Source organism: Diaporthe batatas (assembly GCF_019321695.1).
Source record: "Diaporthe batatas strain CRI 302-4 chromosome Unknown Contig00012, whole genome shotgun sequence".
Classification (NCBI taxonomy): domain Eukaryota; kingdom Fungi; phylum Ascomycota; class Sordariomycetes; order Diaporthales; family Diaporthaceae; genus Diaporthe; species Diaporthe batatas.
The window spans coordinates 261,242-278,933 of record NW_025408559.1 but is presented as its reverse complement, the minus strand read 5'-3'; the positions used below and the strand labels follow the sequence as shown (position 1 = coordinate 278,933).

The following is a 17,692-nucleotide window of genomic DNA, read 5'->3' as shown; positions in this document are numbered from 1 at the left end:
GTGTGTATACCCTCCTCGAACTATTGCCATAACACCATTGACAGTTTCACGACACACTGAGATAGTGGGGCAACAGTATATCTGTTCCACGAATGGCTGCCTGTTCATGCCACACAACGCCGGCTCCGCCCTCGCACAAAAGCCTCGATAAAGGCACGCTTCGCATGTGTGTGTGTATGTGATGACGGCTATGAGTTCGCTTGCACTAGGGCCTGCCCCCAAGACGGTGCCAATATCATGTCGGAGCGATGCCCGTTAGCGCTCGGGTGGAGAGGCGCCGGTTTTTTTTTTTTGGGGGGGGGGGGAGGCGACCTCTTGAGGAAGAACTTGCACGTAAGTAGTTGCTACGTTGGTGGCATATCACAGGAGGAACTCGAATATCGATTTGAGATCGAAGCGTGAGAGGAACATTGTGTGTGTGTGTGTGTGATCAATATGATTTGATGAAAGACTTGCTATCAAGGCTCGCGTGCACTCGAGGTGACGGGCAGGGGGTATCTACCGAAATGCTAAGACTACCTAAATAAGATGCCAGGAAAATGGATGCAGAGAAGGACCAACGCCGAAGGTGACTGGACACGCTGGCAAGCGCATCTGTCTCCTCTGTGTGCGCCTTCAAACATGAACTCCTAGCTATGTGTGGAAAGACAAGGAATAAGCCCAAAAAATCGCTCGCTTGATATACCGAAACCATGATGATGCTGGTGTCCTCCGATGCCGGTGACACACCCTAGACTCCGTTTGTGTGATATGTTCTGTGTCACCCTGTGCTGTTCGTCGCCGCGTATCCAAGCAGAAGTAAAAAAAAGGAAGAAAGCAAAAGAATAATAAAAAACGGTGGAAATTGAATCCCGAAAGTGCAATTTGACTTTCCTAGCCGGCACGGTTGGCGTGCGAAAAGGCCCGGCTGGGCGGTTGCAGGATGATGGCGCAAAACCGCTGCCCTTGCCGGTGAGCGAGAGCGAGAGTTTGTGTTTGTGAGTGTGTGAGTGTGTGGATGAATTGGCCGAGCGCGCCCGAGGCCAGCCCAGGGTTGGCACGGGTGACGCAGCCGAGTCGAGAAGTCTCGGAAGCTTAAAAGTTTGGGGGTGATTTGATTGAGAGTCAGGAAAGAAATCCCGATGGATATCCGGCTGAAATGTGTAACGGTGTGGGGGAAGGGGAGGGCTGCTCCGCATGTCCGCAAGTCGCAGCCCGTTCCATCCCGATGGCTGGTCTTGGTCGCGCCGCGGCGCACACCGCCGCGTGCCAGCCCGGTTTGCCGAAAGGGTCGACAAGGGAGGAGGTAAAATAGGCGAGGGCCAGATCCGGGTAACCCCAAACGGCACAAGATCGACGCCCAGGTCGCACCCGGCGAGTATGTCTCGGCAGGCTGCGCGTGCTCGACGGGGAACCAAGTCAAGTGTGTCGAGCGCCAGGCCAAAGCAGATGACTCGGAGACTGGTGACTCTAGCACGACACCACGGCCAGCAGCCACGTGAGCATCCTGTGTGGTGCCTCGGGCTTTGTCATCACCACTGCTGCCTCGGCCAGGTGTGCATCGTGAGGGCCAAAGGTGTAACGTCCGAGAAAAGGGGTCCAGGGCAAGGGTGGCTGGCTGTTTACCGAGAAGAGCCCAAAAGATTAGGCAGATGCAGGGCGGAATGGGGGTGTCCTGTTGGATGCGTGGGGTGCCGGCGGATTGTCGGGTCGGGCCAAGTAGAATGAATTTAGAACAGATGGATGCTGGAGGGGTATCACCGAAGGATGGGCCCGATTAGATGAGTAAGAGTCAGACTGCGATGACTGTCAGCAAGCAAGCTCCCATAACACCCGGGGGATGGAAGGGCGATCTGCAGGCAAAAGGACCCTCGGGATCAGGGTGGTAGTTGTGCGACAGTCGGCCCAGCGCGGCGGGAAGTGAGTGCGAAGGGTGCAGGGTGCAGGTAGTAAGCTTATACGTACGTTGTACGAGTGCGTCCTGGGGCGGCCGAGGACGGCTGTCAGCAAGGCAGCCGGCGCCTCCTGGAGGCGACGCCCCTTCACTCGACGGCCTCGGCGATGGGGGTCATGGCCGAGAGCTTGGACCGGGGGCTCGAGGCCTTCTTGGACGAGGACTTGCGCTGCTTGTGGGCCCTGGCGGCCTGTCGCCGCATCTCCTTCTCGGCCATGACGGAGCGCATGAGCTCCTGCTGGCGGAGGGCCTGCTCGCGCCTCATCTCCTCGAGCTCGGCGCCGCCCATGTGGCGGACCGGGGCGAGGCGCGGTGATGGGGTGCCGGAGCCGTAGCTGGAGACGGAGTGGGCGTCCTCGTCGGCAAAGACGGGCTCTGAGAGGAAGAGCAGGTCCTCGTCCGAGATGTAGGATGTCGCGCGGGGCTGGTCGCTGGCGTGCTCGCCCAGCGAGACGCGGCGTGGCCAGCTTGGGAAGGCGCAGGACTCGTCGAGGTACGAGTTGTGATAGGCGCTGCGGCGCGACGGGATCTCCATGGGCGAGGAGGAGCTGTATGACCCGTAGGACATTGTGAGAGGGCTTTGTGAGGAGCAAGAGCGTGCTCTGGCGCAGTATGTGGTGGTGCGTGGGGCTGGTGCGGTTGACCAGCGAGGCGTCAAGGGCGTCAAGGGCGGCGGTGGCCTTGATATACCCCCTTGTGGAAACCAGAGTTGGTTGCGGCGCGGTGGTGCTGGTGTTGGTTGTTGGTGGTGGCCTTGGTGTTGGCTGCGGCGTGTAAGTGTGAGTGTGGGCGCAACCGGTGGGCCTGTTTGTCTTGGGTTTGGGGCTGCTTTGTTGATGTGGGCGTTGGGGTGTCTGGTTGTTGCTGCTGCTGGAGCGTTCGTGATGTTGTTTGATTTATGATATCCATCCACCATCGGGGGACCCAGACACAGACCGCCGAGGGAGCCCCCAGGATGATATATGAATCATCCACATGCTGGCTGCGCGTGTCCGTGTCCGAGGGAGGGCAACACAGGCTGGCAGGCTGGCAGGCTGGCAGGCTGGCAGGGCCGGGCAGGGCAGAAGAACATGACAAGACAGGGGCAGGGATGCCGCAGCCTTGGAACGACAAAGTACATGCATGCGGTACGTACCGGTAGTACAAACATTCCCACGGGGGCGATCGGAGGTAGCCCCCATGTCTTCCGAGGTCTCGCCAAGTCCCTGGCCCGGGCTCTGCGCGCGACGGGGTACGGGGTGGCTACATCAGGTACACGGCGGTTATGACTCCCCCACGCTTCCAGCTTCCTGGACGGGTAAGCAAAGTCGTTGCGGCAGCGGCATAGGCTGAGAAGGGGGGTCGGACGGCAGAAGCAAGCTGCTGTCCAGGCTGCCAGGTCGCTATTTTGCGAGATTGTCACCCACCCCATGCCTGCAGAAAGGCGGTCGGGAGGCGCAACACGGTCAGTCAGTGCCTGACCGCCTCTGGCCAGAGTGTCAGCCAGCCAGCCAGCCAGCCAGCCAGGCCTGCCACACACGGCAGCAGCACCACACCGAGACCACCACCACCACCACCCTGCCACCATGGGTGCCTAGGTATACTGTAGGTCGCAAGGGGTCTGCAAGGCCTAAGGAAGGAAGGAAGGAAAAAAAAAAAAAGACAGGATGCCGGTAACCTGCTTCTCTTCTCTCCCCTTTGGACCGTTCCCCCTTCCCCCGTCCCCCGTCCCCCGTTCCCCGTCCCCCGTACGCCTGTGTGTGCACTGCTTCTTGCCGCGTGCTGCCATAGCACACAGCATTAGCACACAGCACAAGCACACAAAGCACACTCAGGCAGCCAGGCTCCCTCTTCCGGCGGCATTCCGTCCTTTTTGCCAGCCCTACCATTGGCCTGGAACCTCGCCAATCGCTCCCCGAGGGCAAATCACCCCCCCTCGGCTGCCTCGCTCACACACCCGGCTGCCGGCTCTCACTTACCGTCGTCCCTTATTGCATCTCACCGCTCGAAACCGTTTCCTTTTCTCCTTGGGCATCCAGTTCCGCCGCCACCAAGCCTGCACGCCTGCTCCGGGCCATCAGATGCAAACAGCCGGGCTCCAGCAGACAAAGCTGAAACAACCATGGCCTTCTTGTTCTGTCGCCCTCAGGCCCTGGTCTAAATTAGGCTCGTGGGAAGGATTCGGTGCAGGGTAACAATACTGTGTGAGTGGTAATAAGAATAGGACAGGACAGGACAGGACAGGTCCAAACAGAGCAGCAAGCCAACCCCATGCCCTCTGGTTGGGCGCAGACCGGACCGCAGCGAGCAAATCGCAACTGGTTCGGCATCTCGAGTCTACACGGCGACGCACACTGGATTGCGTACGCTGGCCTCGAGGGCCATCGCCCCGACGCCCCTAAGGCATGGATGCGACAGATGCTGTGCTCCCCTCCCCTCCCAATCAGTCCCCACCGCCACCCCAGACTCAAACCGGTTTCCTGGGGAAGAACTTTGCGGAGGCGGATTGCTCACCAACTCCTGTGTGTTGCTGTGCGACCCCCCAGATCAGCCGTGGTGACGGTAGCAACTGACTCAGAATTCCCATGATGACTTCACCGACAATCTGCGTGTACGACGGTAATCCCAAAGAGGCGGGCATGCAAGTGCGCCATGCTCTGCCATGCGGTGCCATGCTGTGCCACGCGCTGCCGTGCCAGTAGTAATAATCATCAACTGCAAAACGAGAGCTCGCCTGCCTGCTTGGTCATAAAAGGGGCCGCCGTCATGTCACCTCGTGCCCGTCAACCTGGGCTCGTCGCGCCCGCCCGCCCGGCCGTCTGGTAATAGGTTGCGTCGCGCCGCGTTGGGTTCCATCGCATCGCCCGGCACCGCAGTCATCTCTGCAATTTCGCATCTTGATTCCTCCTTGGCCTTGACCCTCGCACCTCCGCAACTCTTACATCAGCCGGGACCGGGACCAGGCTCAGAGTCAACCGGCTCGACTCGGCCTGACGGAGCGACAAGGCGACAAGGCGGGGTGGGCGAGAGGTGCTCATCATCGTGGCGGGGAAACTGAGTCGGGCGAGGTCGAGGTGAACCTTGTGTGTGCATCGATTGATCTGTGCCCCGTCCCATTTTCGCGGCATCCGTCATATAATCGGGATAGTGTATTCCCATTGCCAGTGAGCCAGTGAGCTCGGTGGCCGCGCGCTATTCATGCAGACCACCAGTCCAAGCAGGGCACCGGGCACCCTCGGGGCGCCTTGCCCATCTCATGTACTATGGTAGACACATAGTCTATACTCCGGCCCGGGGCTGGCCAGGCAGGCAGACAGGGCGGTCAACCATTACGCATTTTTGGCGCAGTCTGGAGCGACGTCGAGGCCCAACGGGCAAGCGAGGCAGGGAGGGGGGAACAGGGAGCCCTCTGGCCTCGGCCGGCCCAATCTGGCAAGACAGAAAAAGGGCTGGCTTGGCTTCCCTGGATATCTATTCATGCGCCTGAGTAGGGCTGGACTTGTGCGCCGGCGGAGAGGCACCCCACACTTGTACTTGTGTGAAGTACTCCGTATGTGTCCGACAGCGGCCAAAAGAACAGGAAAAAGACAAAAACAACAAAGAAAGGGCGGTGATGACGAGCCGGCTGGCTACGTGTAGGCTGCGCTGGCAGCGCCAGTTCCTACTCCCCCACCGTGCACATGTGTCGTCAATGCAACATCGTGGCTTCATCATTACTACTATTCGTAGAGGTCTGTACTATGCACCCCGCGACAGGGCCGTGTCTCGACTTGAACCGAGCAATTCCGGGGCAGCAGCACGGAGTATTCCCGGAGACAGGATCGGGCACTTTGGATGACAGGTCACTACATATTACTACTCCCGACGCTTGCCCCAAGTTTCACTCAGGCCGCTTGACTCGTCACGAATAAGAGGCGGGAGGCTAGAAAACGCAGAGCTTGGGGTGTGTCTGGCCAGGGATGGCAGATCCAGAGGCCCCCTTGATATTTCAGACAGACCCTGTGCACGGATCCGACCCGGCGGCGGCCACGGTCTGAGGGATCATCAACGTTGCCATCCGCCAACGCTCAAGCCAGCAGGTGAACATGCCGGAGAAAATGGTCGTGGGCCACCCCGCAGATCGCGCCCGGGCGAGAGGTTCCAGATGGACCCAGCCGCCAGAGTGAGACTCCTGTGATCTGCAATGCCGACGATGAGGGTCTGGATTACGGGCAGTGCGCTCTAGAACTCGGGCCGCGGGCAACCTCTGGATATTCATTCTTACTAGGTATCTACCTAGTTGCCTAGGTACCTAGCAGCCTGTACTCTCGGCTATAGATTTCCCGAGCCACAACTGAAAGTCAAGACATTGGGCCGAGACCCACCAAGAGAAGGGAAAAGAAGAGGAAGAGACAACTAAGAAATTAAAAAAAAAACAAATGAAATTTCTCCGGGATCTGGTTGATTTTCCGTGGTTGTGGAATTGGCGTCGCTCGGAAAAGTGAAAGAGGTTGCAATTGCAATAAAGCAAACTCTTCAACTTTGACTGACTCCTGACAAGGTCGATCTGCCCCGGCAAGGACCCTTGGTGCAGGGAAGGGGGAAGGAAGCAACGATTCACGACGGAACAACAACTGAACGAATCAGTCATGAACTAACTGGCCTGTGTTTCATTCCTGTCCGCCGGTTGGGGGCCATGGATTCGCCCTCGATCCGTGGCCGGCAAACGACTCACGACTCAGGAATGGGGCGACACATAGACGCCGACAAATCTCCACACGGACAACACGCACACGCCTTGACAGCTATGACGGCAGGCTCACGACGGGCCCTCTGCTGGTTTCGACAGACTTGGAATCCGCATCCGAGGTCTTTGGCCCCTCCGTGGCCACTGCGGCCTCTGAGCTTGAGCTTGAGCTCGAGCCCTTTCCGAGCTGGCCTCGCTGATGTCAGTTCGAACCTTGTCCCACCGATCGGCCGCGGGCCCGCATCCTGGCATCGTGAACATGCTTCTAGAAGGACGCCTGGAAGCGGCCCAGACCTGCCTGCCTGCCTGCCTGCCTGCCTGCGAGCCTGCGAGGCATGCAACGTTGTTTGACCGCCTGCATCTCACTTCCGCCTGGCCAGCATGAATCTGTTGGCTGGCAGGCACGCCCCTTGACGCGCCAACGTGTTCCTCGGCCATGGTCCGCGAGAGAATCCCGCTTCCCTTGGGCGGCTTCCAACTCTTGCCCCATGCGTAAATCTTCAAACCTCTTCCTCGGGGTCTGTCTGAAGACAGGCGTGGGGGGGATGGGGGGGTGGGGTCCTCCACAGATAGCATGCAGATCATCAACCGACGCACTGATAGATGATAGATAGATCCTACGGGACAATTATAGTGGATACGCCGCCCCATCCGCCAGCGCCAACACCGGGAAATATAGAAAATACTATATACTATAGGGTAGACCCCTAATCTTAGTTAGTTAGTTACTTTTAAGGTACTAATAAGGGGTCCCTAGTTAAAATTAAGTAAATTAAAGGGTATTTATAATCTTAATAATTAATATATAGTAATAAATATAATATTAAAGTATATAATAAAATAATTTATATTTAAATATTATTAAAATATAGTATTATATTCTAATATAATTTTTATTTAAGTTAATTATTACTTTAAACTATCTTAATATACTTTTATAGAGTTTTATTAATATATTAAAAGGTATAGCTTTTTATACTTTTAATACCTTTTTATAGTATATTATTAGTAAAGTAGGATTTAATTAGTTTTAAATTCAATATTTTATTTAAACTTAAATATATTTAATAGAGTTAAAATTAAAAGAATAAATTAGTTAATTATAAATATATATATTATAAAAAAGTTAAAGAAATAGATTTTTATAGCCTTTATTATATATATTAAAGTATTATTTTATTAAATAATATAAATATTATTTTTAATTTAAAATTAATAAAAAGTAAAAGAATATAAGTTTAATATATTTTAAAGTTTATTTTTTTATTTTTTAAATTAAATTAAAACTTTTAATTACTTATAAAACTATTTTAAAATATCTAATTATTAAACATAATAGAATTAATAAACTTTATAATATTTTTTAGGAAGATTATAATAAATTATTAATTTATTATAAACTTATTAAATTATAATTTATTAATTTATAATTAATAATATTAATTCTTTAATAAAAATATTATTAATAAAAGTAAATTTAAGTTAAACTTAATATATTTTAAAAATAGAAATATAATAATTAGTTAAATTAAATATTAATAATTAATTTATATTATAATAATAATTAATATTTTAATAAAATATAAAAGAATATTTAAATATAAATTAATAAACTATTAATATATTATTATATATTTTATTTTTTAATATATTTATAAAAATAATAATAATAATAATATTATTTATATTAATATATAAATATTTTTATAATATAATAATACTTTAATTATTAGAGTATATTAAATTTAATATGTAGTTAAATATAAGCTATTAATAATTTATTAATTAGTTTAATTAGTATAATAATTAAGTATTTAAATTTAATTTTTTTAATTTTATTATATTAATAACCCTTTAATAAAACTTATAAACTATTTAATTTTTAAGTTAAATAAGTTTAAAGCTTTATTTTTATTTTTATTAAAATTAATTATAATAAAATTATTAATAAAGAATTTAAAGATATTTAATTAAATTATATAAATTAATTACTTAAAGTTATTAAAGTTATTATGATAATAGAGTTTAAAAATTAAATAAAGTAGGAGTTAAAACTTTATAAATTACTATAAATAAAAGATATTATTAAGTTTAGTTAAAATATTATAATATATAAGGGTATATTAAATAAGTTAATATTAAATATATAAAAAATTATTAAAAGTAATTAAGTTTAAAAAATTTAATAAATTAAATAAGTTAATATAAAATCCTTATATAAATTAAATTAATTAACTAATATAAATTAAGAGTTATTAAAGGGTTAATATTAAAAGTAACATTAAAAGTTTACTATAATATCCTACTTACTATATATAAGACTATTCTTTTATATAAGGGATATTAGAATATCTACTAAAATCTAACTATAATATCCTATATACTATTCCAAACTATAGTAAAAACTAGTACCCACCATAGATTTCACTTAACTATTTCTAACCTCTTCTCCTCCTCCTTTTTATTAACTAAATTTATTAATAATTAATATTTAGGACTTATTATAAAATAACTTCCTATAAAATAACTTCCTATAAAACAACTTATCTAGCTTTATAGTCCTAAACTTCTAATTTTTTAAACTATAAGCTCTATTACTATTATTTCTATAATTTATAACTCTATTACTATATATAAAGTTACTTTTTATCTTTTAACTAAATAAAAACAACTAACTAAAAAACTAATAAAATATTATTAATTCTAATAATAAACTTAGTTTTATTAACCTATTTAATAAAACAATAAATAAATTCTAACTAGTTACTAAATTAATCTTCCTAACCTACTCTAAGTACACTTTTAATAAAAAAGTATTTATTAAAGTAATTAAAAAATTTAAGTTTAATTAATATTATACTATATATAAAGACTATAAAAATAGTACCTTATACTATTATATAATTAAAGAGTAATTAGTTAAAAAAAATATTAAGAACCCCTATTACTTTAATATTTAGAAGTTTTACCTAAACATTAAAAGGACTTAAAATAGGCTAGCCATTTAGAAATATATTTATAAGACTAAAAAGCACTCTATATATATTAGTAGCAATATATCTAAGCCTATTAGTATTTAAAGGGAGGTTAAAAATAACTTTTAAAAGGAGGTAATTACTATTAAGAACTATAATATATTTATTTTATAATTCTATTAAAAAGCTTTAAAGGACTTTATTATATACTATTTAAATATTAAAATATATATAGATAATAAGTTTAAAGTAAAGATACTTAAATACTATATTTTAAAAATATTAAAGTATTAAGACTTATTAAAGAAGTTAAAAGAGTAAATAAAGAAAAACTTTATATATAAATTAAGTTAATATATCTTTAAAATTATTTTATTTATTACTTAAATTAAATATATTAGTACTTTATATAGCTTATATCCCTTTAAAATTACTAATAACTTTATATTTAAGCTATAAGCTTAAGGGTATAAAAATATAATTTTAATAGGTTATAAAAAATAAAACTATATAAAAGGTAAACCCTTATAGTCACTCTACTCTAACAGCTATTATTTTTATATATACTAATTCTATTATAACTTAATTAAAATTACTTTATTTATATAGTAAAATAAGGCTATATAAGATTATTTAAATAAAAGTTTAGGTACCTACTTATATATAAGTAGTTATTAGAATATAAGGCTTCTTAATAATAATAAATAATATATTATAATTAATAATATACCTTTAAATAATAAGAATATATTTAAGTATTTTAAGTAAATATTAGGTATTAAAATAATTTTTTAATAACTAATAAATATATAAAGAAGCTATATTTTATAAAGTAGGGTCTACTTTATATCTACTTAGTAAATTAAAACCCTAGGGATTATAACATTATAAATATAGTATACTATTAGTAGTTAAATAGGAATTATATTTTTATAAAAGTAGAAAAACTTCTATTTATAGCTTTATCCAGTTTAAATACCTTAAACTTTAAATAGAAACACTTATTTTAATTTTTATAAAAAGTAAAGTAAAATAATAGTTTTTAAAAAGATTTTTATTCTTATTAATATAACATTAAATTAATATTCCTTATTTTTATTATAGAAATAATAATACCCTTTTAATTTAAAATAATAATAAAGGCCTCAAACTTTGTAGTTAAAGGTTAAAATCTATAGGTAGGGATCCCTTACTTATACTTTAAAATCTAGGAATTATTTACATCTATCTAGGATATATCTAGTAGCTCTATACTCTACTATATAACCTATTTTATAAAAAAAGAAGGAATATAAATTAAAATAATAAAATAAATATTATATAACTTTTTATTAATACTATATATAGTAAAACTATTTTAATATATACTATCTTTATTTATATAATATATTACCTTATTATATAAGTTTAACTATATAAAGATAAATTAAAACTAAAAGTGATTCTTTATAATGAAATATTAAATTTAATTTAATAATATATACCCCTTTATATACCTTAAAATTAACTAAAAAAAGAAAGGCTAAAGGTTCTCTTTAGAAAAAATATTATTTAATAAATTTAAAAAATCACTAATATTAGGCCTAGTATTAATTAAAGGACTAAACTTATTATTCTCTATATATTATATGTTAGCTATATTACTAATAATATTAAATTAATTCCAATTTATATTAATAAATACAACTAAGACTTGCATACTATATAATTAAGATATATAAATCTTAAAAAACAACTTTATATCTTAAAGATATACCTTTTATTTATTTAACTAATTATTAGAATAATATATCTTTATAGCTAAAAGTATAAAACTAGAATTTAAATTGCTAGTATATATCTTATAATATATAAAGACCACTTAAGGATTAACTAACTTAATACTTTTATTCTTTTTTAACTAACTTAGTTAATTATTAATATAAACTAATAATATAGCTAGCTATTATAAAAATAATAATAATAGCTATTATAATATTTAAATACTATAATTTAAAAATATTAATAAGACTAATAGTAAAAAAATTAATAAAACAAATTAAATTATAGCTTATTTAATTATACCTAAATATTAATTAAGTATAAGAATAATAATAATATAAATAATAATATATAATATAAGGGTAGTAATTAAAAGAGTAATATTTAAGGTATATAATAAAGATTAAAATAAAATATAAAAACCTTTAAACTACTAGCTTTATATAAAAAGAGGAAAGTATAAAAATTAATATAAATATAGAGAGATGCATTATTTATAAATATAGTTAAGTAAATAATAGTAATATAATAATTAGTGCAGGATATTAGCGCTAAGATAGAAATAGGTATATAGTGGGTTACATTATAGACTATATATATAGGATAGAAGCTAATAATAAATAATAGTTAATTAAGAGTAAATACTATATAGTATAGTAAAGCTTAAATTAAATAATTAAGATAAATAAAGACCCTAATCTAATTATAATATACTAACTAACCACATTATATATAAGAATATTAGAACACTATATATTATAGCTATAATATTAATTTAATAATATTAAAATCCTTAAAATCCTTAAAATTAAATTACTTATTAATATTTTTATTCTTTTATTAATATAATTAAAATTAAAATTAAAATTAAATTAAATAGAAAAATAATAAATTTATAATAAAGTATATTTATAAATAAAAGTTAATATTAATAAGTTAAAATAAAATATATATTATAAAGGTTAGTTTAGTAAATTAAAGTAAAAGTATTAAAAATAATAAATTAAAGTTTAAAAGTTTAAAGAGTTTAAAGTATTATAAATATTTAATTAAAGTAGAAAATATAACTTATTAATATTATAAATTTATTATCTTTTATAAATAAAAATATATTAAAAAGGTATTATTAATTTAAATATTTAAATTAAATAATTAATTTTAAATAAAAGTTAAAAATATTTAATTAAAATTTTAAGAAATTTTAATTATTATAAGAGTAATAAAATTAAATTTATTAATATAATATTATTATATTAAAATCCTTTAATAAAAAATTAAGCTTAATAATAGTAAGATTAAAATATTATTAATTTAAAGTAATTATAAAATATTAAAAAAATACTTTTATTCTTTTTTATTTTTTTAACTTTTTTATAAGGTTTTATAATACTTACTATTATAACTTATATTAATATAAGTATATTATTTATTTATAAATAATAACCTTTAATAAATAAAAATAATTACTATATAGTTTAATAAATTAAAAACTTTATAATTAGAGTTAATAATAAATAAATAATAATAAATTATTAAAATAATTTAATAAATAGTTAATTAATATTTAAAATTAATAAAAAAGATATTTAATATTATTTATTTTTTAATTAATAGTTTTTAAATTAAAAATATAAATAAAGTAATTTAAAGGTAAATAATATAATTATTTAATTAAATAATATAAAATTATTAATATAATAGTATTAAAAAGGATTAAGAGTTATAATTAATAAATTAATAAATTAAGTATTATAAGTAAATAAGTTAATAAGTTAAGTTAGGTAGTTTAAAGTTATAAACTTTAATTTTTAAAAATAAGTTTTAAGGGTTATAAACTTATAAAATAGTAGGAATAATAAAATATAAAAAATAGTTAAAAATATTATATTTATTAATAATTTATATTAATAATTATAATTAATAAAAGAGGGTATAAATAGAGTAAATTAAAGTTAATTAATATATTTATTATATTAAATTATAAATATTTAAAATAATAATAAAATTAATATTTAATTAAATATAATAATTAATAAATTAAGAGTTTAATATTAATAATTAATTAAATTAATAAATTAAGTTAGTTTATAAACTTTAACCTTTTAAATAAGGGTTTTTAAGAGAGATTAGGGGATTTAAGGGTTATTAAGGTTTTTACTATCTATTTAAGTAAATTATTAAGTAAATTATTAAATATATATAATATTAAATATTTAAAGTTTTTAATATTATATATTTAATTAGAGGAGGACTTTTAAAAGGGTTTAATTAATAGGAATAGTGTTATATTATATAGGTAGGGAAGTCGCCTAGTAATAAAGTTTAGGGGTGAATCCTATATATACTATATAGTAGTATGGAAAACCATATTGCGTTAAATTTTCGTCCCGCAGCGTCATAGCAGCCGACGTTCGGACCCTGGCAGACGTTGGATCTCGGATAGCCACTGATGCACGGGGATGGAGATCACATCTGTTTCAACCCTCTTCCCGTCCATCTCGCTCCCATGTTTCAGGGCGTCAAAGACCCGAGGACTGCGGCGTGTATGATAGGAGCTCTGCTGCCCTGTCTTGTCTCGCTGAGGCAGGCAAGCGCATGCTTCACATGCCGGGAATGTTCGTAGGGCGGTCCTCGCGGGGCGGTGAGAAGGACCAGCAAGCAGGCCAGTGAGCCTGAAATACACAGTATCGGGCAGGAATAGGTGGCTGGCTGTCGTGGCGCGGCGGCCTCGCGTGGCTGTGCTCCTGTGCTTCACCTGACTGACCCCCACGGCCTGTCCTCGAGGTCGTCTCGGGACCTCTGTCCTGTGACTTGAACCGCCTATCTTGACCTTTCCCACGGCCACGACCACGAGAGACAGATGTCTCAGTGTTTTGCAGGCTTTCTTCCAGCAAAAGCGCATCACACGCCGGACTGCTTCCCCATACCCCAAGCCTGAGGCGCGTACTCGGCCACGAGGTGCCAATATCTCGTCAAATAATGCAGCCCACTCATCGAGACTGTGAAAACCCCATCAGGCCGACCCAAGACTATGTCTGTGACTCAGGATTTCCGTGTCTGGCACACTCCGCTGTCCCCAACACAACCTCGCCTGGGCCACCCTGGACCATGTAGTGATTCGTGGAAATATCGTCTGGCCCGGCAGTCTACCGCCTCGCCAGCCAGCCTAGGAAGTCGCCTCACTGTCGAGACCATACCTTGTATGCTGTATTAGCCTGAAGCATTCGTACCTGTCTCTCCCGCGGGCAGGCGCCAGCTGGAAGCCAGAGACGGACAGCCAACTATCTCGGCGGCCAGCGTAGATGTCGTATCGGCACCGGGCTGTGTAGTCTGGGCTCACACGCGTGCCTGTTGTTCTCGACTTATCAGCCTAGAGAGATATTGCCCAGGCCCGGGCATGCCTCGCACCTGGGCACCCAAAAGCCTCTCCTGACCGTATATGGCGCACCAACAGTGCCGTATGGGCCGTGGAGAGCCAGGGAATCTGCTCACTGACACGGGCGTCCTTCATATTCACAGGAATCCCTCATATGAACCCTGCCTGTGTAAGCAGCATCCAGATGAGACCGCGACCGTCGGTTGACAATAGACCATGCCCTTCTTGGTCTCATGCTTGCTTCTTACGCGTGCCTGTTGCGCGGGAAAAGGCAACCGGGCAGGTCGGGTCTGGAGTTTCCTGTGACATGTTCTGAAGCGCCTCACTCGAGGCGAAGTCTTGAGGCAGACTTTCTTATAATCGGCTTCGAACCCTGCCCGTGCCACCGTCTTTGCATCTTATGACATCACTGAATCCACCCACGGTGAATGAAGCAAGCACAAGAAGATGACAAACATGCTTGAATGCCGTTGAATGCCGGACTGGCTGCAGCCTACGAAGTGACTGCGCAGACCTGCCAAGCGCCGTCAAAAATGGGTGATAGATGAACATCAAAACCTTCACGATTACCGCAGTGTCAATCGTCACACGTCTGCAATGTCGGAGAGAACCTGTCACACAGGAGCGAAGAATATGGTCGACGTTTACTCTTACTTCTCGGTGGGAAGCAAGGCATGGACGAAGACGCTCACCGAACTGGTCCTCACCACTTGAACACATCGGCCTTGGGCTAATAGGAACTATCAGCGGAACTTACTTGTTACGTCTCAACGGGGGAATTGCCTTGCGCCGCATAAGGCAGCATACAGCTGGCTGAGCCTTTACGTTCTTGAGACTGCGATCAAGGCAACCGCGGTCTACCGGGGATTGATGATGGGCCAATTGTAGGCTGGTAATCAAGATCGCGCTGCTTGTGCCTGGCAGAACATCTCCTGTTGCCATTGCTGATATCCACCGGCGACAGAAGCTGGTTCGTTGCCTTTCAGTTCCGCTGTTATAGTCGTGACGCCCTCTGACAAATCATGAATGCTGAACACCATACTCAATCACTCTTTAGGAGACGTACCTCCCGCGCATTTGATGTTGATTATATCCAAACCCCTCGGGAAAAGTCAGCCGCAGTCGAGCCTGTACCCTATCTACTGCCTTGTGGTGTCTTCAGCTCACGAGAGCCACAGCAAACATGTTCAGTTCAGATGGTTTGATGTGGACGAATAAAGTCTTGAAAAGCACTGGCTACCCCCGACCACGCCGCCGATCATTCCAGCCGTGGCAGTGAACCCGATCCAATGAGTTTTGGTCTGTATGGCAGACCAAAACCCGCAGCCCAAACTCCGTACTCCGTGCAGATGACCTTGTCAAACCGTGTGCGCTCTCGCGCCAGCGCTGAAAGAAGCGGACCATGCTGTCTAGCTCCTCAAGGCCTCTAGCCTGTTCCTCATCTGGTCCATGGTGGCCTCCATGTCCTCCTCGTCATCCTCCTCGACGGCGGCTGCGGGCTGGGCGGGCTCCTCGATCTTCTGCGGCGGGGCGCTGGGCAGCTGGCCCGTCTTGTCCATCTTGCCCTTCAGGATCTCGCCCAGGACCTTGTCGACCTCGCCCTCTGCCTCCTCGTCCTCGCCCAGCAGGGTGTCGTCCTCGGGCAGGGTCTCCTCGACCATCTCCTCGATCACGCCGGCCTTCATCAGCTCGACGCTCAGGTCCCGCATGGTTCCGGCCAGCTCGGGCAGCCTGATGAGGGTGTTGACGTCCTTCATAATACCAACCGACGCGCGGATTGACCCCTCAATCTTGCGCACGGCAAAGGCCTCGTTTACCTGCATCTGTACAGAATTGAGCTGGGCCTTGGAGGTGACCAGGCGGGCAGACGACTTGCGGGCACGGATGAGCTCGCGGGCAAAGTCGCGCGCATCCTTCTCGGCTTGTTTCCTGCGCGATGGGTCCTTCTGGGCGCGCTTGTCGGCCTGCACGATGAGGTTCTTGGCCTTGACCTCGAGCTGCTTGGACTGGGCGATGTCGCGGTCGAGCTTGCGCATGTTCTGGCGGAGGAGCATGTTACATTTCCGTACCTGGAGCAGGACGTGGCCAGGTCAGCAAGACGGTGGTCAGAACAGTGCCAAGGTAGCATGGCGTCGACAGGTCGCGGCTGCAACCTGGGTTGGGCCGTCTCAGGGCTGATCGGACTGTACTGACTTGTGCCGAGGGATCTGGCTTAGCGAAGAGGCCTCTTAACGTGTCCATGTCTGGAGACTGGTCGGCAAAGGGGGTACAGGGGGCGTGCTGCGGCAGCAATATTCTAGGGATGGCGGTTGTCAGGCTTGGGATAACGGTGCAGCCGCACGTTTGTTAGACGGCGGTCGACGGGGGAGAGTTGACGTAGTGCCCGGCGGGTGGGTCAACTTTTGGCGGACAGGGGAATTACGTGAGCAGCCAGGGCAGACGGGCATGGACTCATGGCCGTTCGGTTGCGGCTCTGTTAGCGCCCGCGTGCTGGCAGGGCTAAGGGCGGCCAGCGATCTGGCAGCCTGGCGTTGATTGATCCCCAAGTACGGAGTAGTCTTGGCCTTGGAAGGCTTGGGAGGTGACGAGGCCTGGGCTTATTAGCATGCAGGGAGGATTTGGTATGATGGTCCCGGTTGCGATGCATGCCGTATCTTTTCGTGGGACTTGTACTACAGGCTTGCCAGGCAGATTGGCAGAGTAACAAGACATCATTTCCAAGCAACAGTGGCCTGTGAGTCCTCACCGTATCGCCCCTGGCAGCCTGGATGAGTGAGGCGTGCCGGTATCGAACCCAGCCTGCTGCTGGGACAGCCTTATGGCACGGTGATTCAACCGTTGACCTGCTTTCCTTTACAGGCGGTGTGGGGACCGGGGACGCTGGGGGCAGGGTCCTGGTGTGTAATTAGGAACAATGAGGGTGCCTGGAGTGTGGGTGGCTC

General features: G+C 42.1%; 2 protein-coding genes across 2 annotated transcripts; both read right to left on the bottom strand.

Annotated features, from left to right (window-relative positions):
* Positions 1 to 417: 417 nt before the first annotated feature.
* KVR01_009862 (uncharacterized protein) lies at positions 418 to 2,922 on the bottom strand. Its single transcript, XM_044792776.1, has 2 exons — positions 1,945 to 2,922; positions 418 to 1,776 (listed from the first exon to the last, which is right to left on the bottom strand). Exon 1 carries the CDS (start codon positions 2,847 to 2,849, stop codon positions 2,022 to 2,024), a length of 828 nt encoding a protein of 275 aa, XP_044641110.1. The 5' UTR covers positions 2,850 to 2,922; the 3' UTR covers positions 418 to 1,776; positions 1,945 to 2,021.
* A 12,614-nt stretch (positions 2,923 to 15,536) lies between these two features.
* On the bottom strand, positions 15,537 to 17,502 carry KVR01_009699 (uncharacterized protein). The gene is made up of 2 exons (XM_044785704.1): positions 16,944 to 17,502; positions 15,537 to 16,819 (listed from the first exon to the last, which is right to left on the bottom strand). The coding sequence occupies exons 1-2, from the start codon at positions 16,989 to 16,991 to the stop codon at positions 16,160 to 16,162; spliced, it is 708 nt and encodes a 235-aa protein (XP_044640947.1). The 5' UTR covers positions 16,992 to 17,502; the 3' UTR covers positions 15,537 to 16,159.
* Positions 17,503 to 17,692: the final 190 nt, after the last annotated feature.

Coding starts and splice junctions, on each gene's coding strand:
- KVR01_009862 (XM_044792776.1), bottom strand. CDS start 2,849: ATGGTGGATGGATATCATAAATCAAACAACATCACGAACGCTCCAGCA.
- KVR01_009699 (XM_044785704.1), bottom strand. CDS start 16,991: ATGGACACGTTAAGAGGCCTCTTCGCTAAGCCAGATCCCTCGGCACAA. Junction 16,820..16,943: donor AGCCAGATCCCTCGGCACAA/GTCAGTACAGTC, acceptor GTCCTGCTCCAG/GTACGGAAATGTAACATGCT.